Source organism: Armigeres subalbatus, unplaced genomic scaffold (assembly GCF_024139115.2).
Source record: "Armigeres subalbatus isolate Guangzhou_Male unplaced genomic scaffold, GZ_Asu_2 Contig1940, whole genome shotgun sequence".
Classification (NCBI taxonomy): domain Eukaryota; kingdom Metazoa; phylum Arthropoda; class Insecta; order Diptera; family Culicidae; genus Armigeres; species Armigeres subalbatus.
In genome coordinates this window covers 328,580-340,268 of record NW_026942771.1, presented here as the reverse complement: position 1 = coordinate 340,268, position 11,689 = coordinate 328,580, and the positions used below count along the sequence as shown (strand labels likewise).

Sequence of the window (11,689 nt, the reverse complement as noted above, 5' to 3'; positions counted from 1 at the left end):
GGCCATTGTTGCACGGGCCGTGCCTACATTTCGCGCCGATTACGGAGGCAAGGAATGGCGGCATAATTGCATGCTAATTGGAAGTATCGCATATCGCGCATCGCGAAGCATCGATTCAGTGGAACTGTCGATTGCAGCATTTTATCAAGGCATTTTTGAGAATTTCGACCTGTTGTAGTGGCTCCTGGCATTTTATTTGCCGTGATTGATTGCCTTTGGGCCTACAGTGTAGCACACAACTATTGGCACATCAAACTGATGGAACTAATAAATTAGACATTATTCGAAATTGGTGGCGTTCTAGCGGACACGGTTATCGATAAAAAGGATACGACGCGACGGGAAGGATTTTTCGTACCGATTTTATCGTGTCCTTTTCGGTCGTTCGCGTTCGTGTAGGGGTATCACGACGAGACGGGAAGGAGATTATCGATCGATTGCTTGGTACCTCCGTCGTTTATCGCGTTTTGAGTAGTGCATCGCGACGGGAAGGAGCTATTCGTTCGATCTTGTTCTACTCACGTTCGGTTCGCGTAGAAACGGCACACCGCGTCGGGAAGGAGTTTTTCGTTTCGATTGTGTCGTTTTCCGTTCATCGCGAGAAGTTCGAGTGGTGAGTGAGATGCCTTCCAAAGATCAGAAGAAGCTGGATCAAAGCATTTTGAAGCTCAAGCGTGTGCTAGCGATTAGAGATGTGGTGGAAAAGTTTGTTGCGGAGTACAACCATGAGCGGGATGCCAATCAAGTGTCCGTCCGCCTTGAATCCCTCGACAAGATTAACAAGGAGTTTCATCATGCCCAGGGCGAAATGGAGATGATTGACAGCGACCATTTTGAGGAGCACATTGAGGTGCGGACTGCTTTCGAAAATAGATACTGTGTGCTCAAGGGATTCCTTCTTTCGAAGCAGAAAAGCAATCAACCGATGATGACGATGATCGGCAGCTTCGGTCAGCAATCTGCTGCTAGCTTCCATCATCGGCTACCGAAGATAGACCTTCCTAAGTTCAGTGGCGATGAATCAAGATGGATATCATTTAGGGACAACTTCATTTCGATGATCCACAGCAACGACGATATACCGACTGTAAACAAACTTCACTACCTTTTGCAGTCGCTTGAAGAAGAGGCCAAGAAACCATTTGAAAGCGTGGATATTCAAGCGGACAACTATGCATCGACGTGGGATGCGTTGTTAAAGCGGTATGACAACAAGCGGTTCCTAAAAAGAACTGTTTCGAGGCTTGTTCGATCTACCAGTAATGAACAAGGAATCCGCCGCCGATCTCAACACATTAGTAGACGAGTTTCAGCGTCGTGTGAAGGCTCTGGCCAAGCTGGGGAGCCTGTAATCCACTGGGATACTCCACTTATCTTCATTCTTTCTAAGAAGCTAGATGCCTCAACGCTTCGTGCCTGGGAGCACGAGACTCGCCAGAAAGACGAAGTGAGGTACGACGAACTGATCGACTTTCTCTCGCAGCACATTCGTATGCTGAAGTCGGTAGCCAGTGACTTACAGCAACGATCTCTGTCGACTAGCATCAAGGTGGCCGGACCTTCAACCAAGAAAACTCCTGCGTTCAAATCCGTGGCAAACCCAGCCACCGCTGAAGTTATATCAAATGTTCAACTATGCCCTGCATGCAGCCAAAACCACCAGTTACATCAGTGTCCGACCTTTAATGAGCTGTCCATATCCCAACGACGAGAGTTGGTAGTCCAACGGAGCTTGTGTCGGAACTGTTTTCGGCTTGGCCATCAAGCACGAGTTTGCAGATCTAGATTCAGTTGCCGAACTTGTCAGGCCAGGCATCATACTATGCTGCACGAGAACGTAGCAGTCTCAAATTCGACCACCACTCCTATCGAAACGTCGACTATTTCTGCACAGCAACCTAACCTATCCACACCAGTGATTGCTGGTACCTCTGGATCTGCGCATCCACCGGAAGTCAGCATGGCTATCCAATCGAAGCACAGCACAGTCTTATTGGAAACGGTTTCGCTTTTCATTGTCGACTATAACGGCAGAAGATTTCCGGTTCGAGCGCTTTTGGACTCCGCATCGATGTCCAATTTTATTACGAAAAAGTTGGCAAACGATCTCGGCATCCGCCGAACTAGCGTAGATGTAACCGTCGCCGGACTTGGGGAATCCGTCAAAAAGGTGAAACGTCAAATCACTGCCACAATTGAATCCAAAACAAGCAGCTTTTCCACCACACTCGAATTCCTCGTCATGAGAAAACCCACTGCTTCTCTCCCGACAGTTCTTATAAACACAGCGGCGTGGAACATGCCAAACGTTCGATTAGCCGACCCACACTTCAACATTCCGAGCATGATCGACATCATAATTGGCGGAGAGTGCTACCACGAAATCCACACCGGTAGTCGCTTATCCATCGGTGACGGTCTTCCGCTGCTAGTCGACACACGTTTCGGATGGACAGTTTCGGGCAAAACAACCACCAATCCCACAGTAGCACCGCCAGTGTGTTATCTCTCGACCGTCGACCGTTCTTCTGGAGTCATCGCTTCAACGTTTCTGGGAACTTGAAGCAGTCGATCAAAGCCCGATATACTCGGAAGAAGAGAAGCAATGCGAGGAGTTTTACGCAACCACCACCACTCGAACTCATGACGGAAGGTACGTCGTTCGCCTTCCCCGGTCCGACAATCCGCAAGTCACCCTTGGCCAATCTCGACAAATCGCCACCCGTCGCTTCTACAGCCTTGAGCGACGCCTTGAACGAGATACCGCCTTGAAGAGCTCCTACCATAATTTCATCGAGGAATACCTCCGCCTGGGACACATGCGCAAGCTAGATTTTGTCGACGACGATTCTCCACATTGTTACCTTCCACACCATCCGGTAGTCAAAGAGAGTAGCACCACCACGAAGCTTCGAGTGGTATTCGACGCCTCCTGTAAGACCTCCTCCGGAATGTCGCTCAACGATACACTGCTCGTTGGACCAGTCGTTCAACAGAATCTCGACTCCATCATTATCCGCTTTCGCTTCCACGCTATTGCCATTGTCGCTGACGTCGAGAAAATGTATCGTCAAATACTACATTCTCCTGTTGATCAACGCTTCCTACGTATACTATTCCGCCGACAGCCGTCGGACCCTCTCGATACCTACGAACTTCTTACAGTTACGTATGGAACGGCTTCGGCACCCTTCTTGGCAACGCGCACTTTACAACAATTAGCAAGAGACGAAGGAGAAAACTCCCCGAAAGCCGTAGAAGCAGTCGTCGAAGATTTTTATGTGGACGATCTACTTACTGGAGAAGACAATCTGGCCTCTGCTGTAGAAAATATAAAGAAATAAAAGAAGTCGACCGAAATCTAACCTGGCAACAGGTTAAAGCTATAGCCGGGCATCGCTCAGGATGGAGATCTTTCAAGTCGGCCCTTTGCACCACCGGAGGTGTACAGGATCCATAAGTAAGTAAGCTGTAGAAAAGCGTCGTCAGATATCCACCATGCTCGAGTCGGCCGGTTTCTCGCTGAAGAAGTGGGCTTCGAACGTTCCGGAAGCATTAGCCGATGTTTCACCTGAAGACCGTGCTATCAAGCCCGTCCACGAACTTCAAGACGATCAATCCGTAACGACCCTTGGATTGGTATGGGATACGAAGAACGATATCCTTAGATTCAACGTTGACCTTCCGCTACCAGCGTCTATTCTCACGAAGAGAAAGGTGATATCATACATCGCTAAGATTTTTGATCCGTTAGGCCTCGTTGGTCCCGTAATAGCCACAGCGAAGATATTTATGCAGCGCTTGTGGAAACTCAAGAACGAAGATAACGCTCCCTATGAGTGGGATCGTCCGTTGCCTGAAAGGCTGCAAAAGGAATGGAAGCAGTTCCATGCTACGCTTTCCATTCTGGCCGAAATTAAGATTCCACGCTTTGTATCTTCTCCTGGCGTTTCTGTGGTACAGCTGCATTTTTTCTCTGATGCTTCGGACGTCGCCTACGGAGCTTGCTGTTATGTCCGCACACTGGATACCGATCACGTCAGGGTTAGTCTTTTAACATCAAAATCAAGGGTTGCTCCTCTCGCCACGAAGCACACTACAGCACGACTTGAGCTTTGTGCTGCCGTATTGTCCACCAAGTTGTATCGGAAAGTTGAACAATCGATCAAAACGCCTAGTCACGTCTTCTTCTGGACAGACTCAACCACGGTGATTCAATGGTTACAATCTCCACCAAGCCGGTGGAAAACATTCGTTGCGAATCGTGTCTCCACCATAGAATCTGCCACCGAAATTTCCCTTTGGAGGCACGTTCCAGGAAATGAAAACCCGGCTGATGAACTTTCCCGTGGCATGCTGCCTACGGACCTCAGCAATCAGGCCAGATGGTGGAGCGGTCCTCCATGGTTATCAGAATTTCCCAGCCGTTGGCCTTCACCTGGTCTAGATGTACCCCAAACAGAATTCACCACGCAAGAAGCCCGTACGGTTACACTCACCACATTCATTGCTCCCAATGATCAATTAGCAGATCAATTGTTTGCACGTTTTTCAAGCTACACCAAACTCCGTCGTGTTGTAGCGTATTGCTTGAAGTACATCGATGATGCCCTGCGTGCAAAAATACAAGGAATAACAAAAACGACCACCAACGTGCTCCTGACGACTGATCTAGAAGCCGCTGATTGTACACTTGCTCGCCTTGCCCAGGCACAGCTCTACTCGGAAGAGTTATCATCCAACGACCAAACCATAAAATCGTCCCCACTCAAGTTTTTGAAGCCTCGCCTCGATGATAATGGAATCCTCCGTGTAGGCGGACGCCTTTCGAATGCTGAGATTCCGGAGAACATAAAGCATCCAGTCATCTTATCTGCAAAGCATCCACTGTCACTATTACTCGCCGAACATTACCACAAGGTTTTATTACATGCCGGGCCACAACTAATGATGGCTACAATGCGCCAGAAGTACTGGGTAATCGGTGGGAGGAATCTTCTTCGCCATACGTATCACCGCTGCGTGAAATGTTTTCGAAACAAGCCGGTCTTGATCCAGCAGAGCACTGCAGATCTTCCCAAGTCTCGTGTCACCCCGGCACGGCCATTCGCTATCTCAGGAATAGACTACTGTGGGCCAATTTACGTCAAATCACCGGTGCGGAATCGAGGGCCAAACAAGGCATATATTGGCATATTCGTTTGTTTTGCTACAAAGGCTGTTCACATTGAGTTGATCACAGATCTATCCACGCAGGCCTTTCTATCGGCTCTCCGCCGGTTCGTCGCTCGCCGCGGTCTTGTTAGCAGCCCTCCCGTCCTACTTAGTCACACTTGGTCGACAACTAAGAAGCTTTGCACAAATCCAAAAATTTATATTTGTCTGTCTATGCTATATGTGTTGATGTGAGCGTGTATTTGTGTACAAAAAATAATGTGCCGTGCGGCCGATCACCTTTACAGTCTCTTAAAATGCTCCTGCAGGTACGGATTCACACGGCTTCCGCCCACATGGGTCTCAATTGCGTACTGATGGTTACTATCAACTCCCCAAAGCTAACATTTTGTGCTCCCGCATGTACGGATTCGTACTGCCTCCGCTCTCATGGGTCTCAATTGCGTACTGTTGGTTACTATCAACTCCCCAAAGCTAACATTTTGCGCTCCCTCATGTACGGATTCGCACTGCCTCCGCCCTCATGGGTCTCAATTGCGTACTGTTGGTTACTATCAACTCCCCAAAGCCAACATTTTGCGCTCCCTCATGTACGGATTCGCACTGCCTCCGCCCTCATGGGTCTCAATTGCGTACTGTTGGTTACTATCAACTCCCCAAAGCCAACATTTTGCGCTCCCTCATGTACGGATTCGCACTGCCTCCGCCCTCATGGGTCTCAATTGCGTACTGATGGTTACTATCAACTCCCCAAAGCCAACATTTTGCGCTCCCTCATGTACGGATTCGCACTGCCTCCGCCCTCATGGGTCTCAATTGCGTACTGATGGTTACTATCAACTCCCCAAAGCCAACATTTTGCGCTCCCTCATGTACGGATTCGCACTGCCTCCGCCCACATGGGTCTCAATTGCGTATATTAGCACCCATATTGGTCCCAGTTTCGTATTGGAAGTATCTTACTGTTCCCCTAAAATCCCATTTTCACATCGCATGAAAAAATAGTTTATTTTGGGATTCTTGGGTTATTCAGCCCTCCCGTCCTACTTAGTCACACTTGGTCGACAACTAAGAAGCTTTGCACAAATCCAAAAGTTTATATTTGTCTGTCTATGCTATATGTGTTGATGTGAGCGTGTATTTGTGTACAAAAAAAACGAACAGTGGGTAATGTCTGTGACATAACCGCTAAGTGGACGTAGGACTTGACTTGACCATGCCTTTAAGATACATAATATGTCCAAATTTCTGACATCAACTATTTTGGATAAATAATCGGCGTTGCATACCATTCCTTGGCAAAATCTTCTCATCAAACCGACACAGAAATCAAATCAACCTCGAACAAGAATCATAAAAAACAATTCAGGAAGTATCTGTCCGGTCACGGAATATTAGCCGCGACAGTGGCAACCTTCCCACTGAAGGACTGCCTGAAATAAGCCACAAGTTGGCTCAGCAGGGGATGTAGGGCCTCCTAATCCGTGCGATAGCGACTGAAGGAGAACATTATTTTTAACTCTTAGAGCCTTGAAAAAGGCTGTTTGCTTCGGCTAAGTCCAAAAAGTAAGAAAACGATCTTTTCAAATAACCGCGAATTTCTAGTGGTGGTATAAAAAAGACTGAATGCTCAGCGAGTGAATGCACTGTTCTTTTATACCTTATTTTGAATCTTCTCTGCTTCCCAATTGGTGGGCCAATCAGCCAGTGTCTTGTATCCCGCTTCTTTGTCAGCCAAAGCGTCATCATCATCAACGCGTTCGAGCAGGGTTTCTTCTTTTCTACGCTTGTTGCTCGCTGCTGGCGTCTATTTCCTAACGGGACTTTTCGCTTGATACAGGCCAATAAGCCGGGCAAGCGAGCTTAGAATTGCAGTTCAGGTGAGAAGTACGTGTTCTTTTCTGAAACAACATTGTTAGTAGTAGATGGAAGGAAACACCCGGAGATGGGATTTCGGGTGATAAGATTTAGAATTGGTAACATGGGACGATCATTCAGTCACGTTCGCTTTGTGTGCGGTCAGTATCAAACAATGTTTATCTAGATATTTCTTGATCAATGCCAAAAAATCCAACATTTGATGAAAAATCGATTGATAGTTTATTAATGTTTGAGCTGTTATCGGTGTTTTTTTAAATCCAAATATCCAAATATTATGTGAGAGATTTGGACATCTTATGTTTTTTTGGCATGGTCAAGCGAAGTCCTTCGTCCACTTCGCGGTTAAATCAGAAAAAATATCCACTGTTAGTTTTGACGCTTTTAATGAAAATCACGCATAAAATTTTATCACTAGAATATTGGATTTGGCACCCAAGTACAATTTCTATCCCGAAGGGTATTGAAAGCTTTGATATTGATCTCTATTATTGGCTCTCTGAAGAACCGTTTGTTTTAAGGACATACATGCTGCATCATGTGGCTTTTCTTCGGCTCATCACCAATGCCGACCGGTCTCGGCTCGACTCTGCTGCTGCTGCCGGTATCTGCTCAGCATTACTGCTTTGTCGGGTCTGTAGGGTGGACTATTGCTGTACTGGCTAGGTTCCGGCTGACGATGGTGGCTTCGATGGTGTCGAGCCGAAAAAGCGGTCGGTGCAGTGCTGTTCAATCGATGATGCGGTTGCTTTGCTTGTCCCGGTCAGAATGAAAGGAAAAAATCGCGTTGCGCTATTTTATGGCTTCTCGGCAGACCCAGCGGCTGCTCATTCGCTGGTGTCTGCACCAATCAGAACGTGGTAATGGAATGATGCAAGAATTATGCGGTACCCATATTTATAGGTTCCCTTGATCTCAATGGTTTTCATTGAAAACAGTTTCATGCCTATTGAAACAAGTTTTTCGGGTCTTATCAAGCATGTACATGAAAGGCATACTTGAAATCTGTCGATTGAGGGGCTTACCGCAGAAATTCGTCCATTGAGACGAACGCTATTAACGTTTAAAATCTTTCAACACAGCGTAACGCGGTCGATTTGAAAATTTTGGAATGACACCCGGTATAGTGAAGAGAGACGTAAGTCATACGTCAAAATTCGCGCTGCGCTATTTTATGCCTTCTTAGAAGACCTAGCGTGAGCTCATTCGTTGACGTCTGCACCAATCAGAACGTGGTAATGGAATGATGCAAGAATGATGCGGTACCCATATTTATAGGTTTTCGTGATTTCAATGCTTTGCTTTGAAAACAGTTTTAGGCCTATTGAAACAAATTTTCGGATATTATCAAGCATTAATATGAAAGGCATACTTGAAAGCTGTCGATTGAGGGGTTAACTGCAGAAATCTGTTCACTAGGGTAAAAGCTATTAACGTTTGAAATCTTTCAACACAGCGTAACGCGACCGATTTAGAAATTTTGAAATGACACCCGGTATAGTAAAGAGAGACGTAAGTCCTACGTCAATAATGTGCCGTGCGGCCGATCACCTTTACAGTCTCTTAAAATGCTCCTGCAGGTACGGATTCACACTGCTTCCGCCCACATGGGTCTCAATTGCGTACTGATGGTTACTATCAACTCCCCAAAGCTAACATTTTGTGCTCCCGCATGTACGGATTCGTACTGCCTCCGCCCTCATGGGTCTCAATTGCGTACTGTTGGTTACTATCAACTCCCCAAAGCTAACATTTTGCGCTCCCTCATGTACGGATTCGCACTGCCTCCGCCCTCATGGGTCTCAATTGCGTACTGTTGGTTACTATCAACTCCCCAAAGCTAACATTTTGCGCTCCCGCATGTACGGATTCGCACTGCCTCCGCCCTCATGGGTCTCAATTGCGTACTGTTGGTTACTATCAACTCCCCAAAGCTAACATTTTGCGCTCCCTCATGTACGGATTCGCACTGCCTCCGCCCTCATGGGTCTCAATTGCGTACTGATGGTTACTATCAACTCCCCAAAGCCAACATTTTGCGCTCCCTCATGTACGGATTCGCACTGCCTCCGCCCTCATGGGTCTCAATTGCGTACTGATGGTTACTATCAACTCCCCAAAGCTAACATTTTGTGCTCCCGCATGTACGGATTCGTACTGCCTCCGCTCTCATGGGTCTCAATTGCGTACTGATGGTTACTATCAACTCCCCAAAGCCAACATTTTGCGCTCCCTCATGTACGGATTCGCACTGCCTCCGCCCTCATGGGTCTCAATTGCGTACCGTTGATTACTATCAACTCCCCAAAGCTAACATTTTGCGCTCCCTCATGTACGGATTCGCACTGCCTCCGCCCTCATGGGTCTCAATTGCGTACTGTTGGTTACTATCAACTCCCCAAAGCTAACATTTTGCGCTCCCGCATGTACGGATTCGCACTGCCTCCGCCCTCATGGGTCTCAATTGCGTACTGTTGGTTACTATCAACTCCCCAAAGCTAACATTTTGCGCTCCCTCATGTACGGATTCGCACTGCCTCCGCCCTCATGGGTCTCAATTGCGTACTGATGGTTACTATCAACTCCCCAAAGCCAACATTTTGCGCTCCCTCATGTACGGATTCGCACTGCCTCCGCCCTCATGGGTCTCAATTGCGTACCGTTGATTACTATCAACTCCCCAAAGCTAACATTTTGCGCTTCCTCATGTACGGATTCGCACTGCCTCCGCCCTCATGGGTCTCAATTGCGTACTGTTGGTTACTATCAACTCCCCAAAGCTAACATTTTGCGCTCCCTCATGTACGGATTCGCACTGCCTCCGCCCTCATGGGTCTCAATTGCGTACTGATGGTTACTATCAACTCCCCAAAGCCAACATTTTGCGCTCCCTCATGTACGGATTCGCACTGCCTCCGCCCACATGGGTCTCAATTGCGTATATTAGCACCCATATTGGTCCCAGTTTCGTATTGGAAGTATCTTACTGTTCCCCTAAAATCCCATTTTCACATCGCATGAAAAAATAGTTTATTTTGGGATACTTGGGTTATCTTGTTAGGGAGCTTCACTCGGACAAAGGAACCGCATTCAAAGGAGCATCCAACGTCCTCCATCGAATATATGAGATGCTAAAATCCAACCATGACGACCGAAACCAAATTCAAACCTGGTGCGCCGAAAATCAAATTCAGTGGAAATTCATCCCATCCCGCGCCGCACACTTTGGGGGCTTATGGGAAGCTGCGGTCAAGTCTGCAAAGCATCACCTTCTTCGTGAAGTCGGTAACACTAATCTGTGTTACGAGGATATGATCACTCTATTGGCCCAGATAGAAATGTGTTTAAACTCAAGGCCATTGACTCCAATTCCGTCAGACCCTGATGGCCTGGATGTACTGACACCTGGCCATTTTTTGGTCGGCTCCAATTTGCAAACTGTTCCGGAGCCAAGCTACATCAACACTCCAGACAACCGTCTTGACCACTGGAAGCTCACTCAAAAGTTGTTCCAAAACATTTGGGCTCGGTGGTATCCGGAGTACCTTGCTCAACTTCAGTCACGAGCAACAAAGTGTTGCAAGTCACCGGTCCTGGTCCAGTTAAATCAAATCGTCATCGTCAAGAATGAGAACGCACCTCCTATGCAATGGCCGCTCGGGAGAATAACAAAACTTCATCCAGGGAAGGATGGAATCGTTCGCGTTGTCACGCTAAAGACCGCTGAGGCTGATACCGTCGTGAGGCCAGTTGCGAAGATCGCAATTCTGCCCATTGCAAACCACGAAGGTAGCAGTAGTTCCTGAATCTACAAAGACCGGTAGAGCAGACCGAATCTGACTCAACGCGCAAATAGAGCGCAATCAGGTGATTAGCGTTCCATCAACTTTAACCGAGTCAGTTCGATCTACCGGGTCTTTTTGACGTAAACTACGTCTAAGGGGAAGCCTCGGATACAGGGTGCAAAATGAAAATTTCCAAATTGGGGACCGTCACGAAATCATGTAAGATTTCAAACGGTAATAGCGTCTTTATCTTTCGATGGATTTTCGACATTTGCTTATCAATAGATTCGGAAACTCTCCAGCAATTTGCCAATTCTATTGATACTGTTGATTATCAACGTTAAACTATTGAAAATGTTATTTCTTTCCAAACCGGGGGAAAAATTCAATTCCGTTCATAAATCCCCAACACGGACATCAGATTGCAGTAACGTATGGGCCTTTTGATCCACTGCTTCGTTTCCCCTGTGTATAAAAAGCGCCGCGTTTCGCGTGCGCGTGTCAGGATCCCAGTTCGAGACAGCAACACGTACGGACGTGTTTTTTGCTCGCGCATTTTTGACGTAAACTACGTCTAAGGGGAAGCCTCAGATACAGGGTGCAAAATGAAAATTTCCAAATTGGGGACCGTCACGAAATCATGTAAGATTTCAAACGGTAATAGCGTCTTTATCTTTCAATGGATTTTCGACATTTGCTTATCAATCGATTCGGAAACTCTCCAGCAATTTGCCAATTCTATTGATACTGTTGATTATCAACGTTAAACTATTGAAAATGTTATTTCTTTCCAAACCGGGTGAAAAATTCAATCCCGTTCATAAATCCCCAACACGGACATCAGATTGCAG

General features: G+C 47.0%; 2 protein-coding genes across 2 annotated transcripts; both read left to right on the top strand.

Annotated features, from left to right (window-relative positions):
- The first annotated feature begins 622 nt into the window (after window positions 1-622).
- LOC134203540 (uncharacterized) lies at window positions 623-3,344 on the top strand. The gene is made up of 2 exons (XM_062678391.1): window positions 623-2,522; window positions 2,566-3,344. The coding sequence occupies exons 1-2, from the start codon at window positions 623-625 to the stop codon at window positions 3,342-3,344; spliced, it is 2,679 nt and encodes an 892-aa protein (XP_062534375.1).
- Window positions 3,345-3,498: 154 nt separating this feature from the next.
- LOC134203539 (uncharacterized) lies at window positions 3,499-10,859 on the top strand. Its single transcript, XM_062678389.1, has 2 exons — window positions 3,499-4,984; window positions 10,432-10,859. Exons 1-2 carry the CDS (start codon window positions 3,499-3,501, stop codon window positions 10,857-10,859), a joined length of 1,914 nt encoding a protein of 637 aa, XP_062534373.1.
- Window positions 10,860-11,689: the final 830 nt, after the last annotated feature.

Bases quoted from the DNA above. Each gene is read 5' to 3' on its own strand.
- LOC134203539 (XM_062678389.1), top strand. From the start codon at position 3,499: ATGCTCGAGTCGGCCGGTTTCTCGCTGAAGAAGTGGGCTTCGAACGTT. The intron at 4,985-10,431 runs GTGGGAGGAATC...CAATTCCGTCAG, and splicing joins CCAGAAGTACTGGGTAATCG to ACCCTGATGGCCTGGATGTA.
- LOC134203540 (XM_062678391.1), top strand. From the start codon at position 623: ATGCCTTCCAAAGATCAGAAGAAGCTGGATCAAAGCATTTTGAAGCTC. The intron at 2,523-2,565 runs GTTCTTCTGGAG...GGGAACTTGAAG, and splicing joins TTATCTCTCGACCGTCGACC to CAGTCGATCAAAGCCCGATA.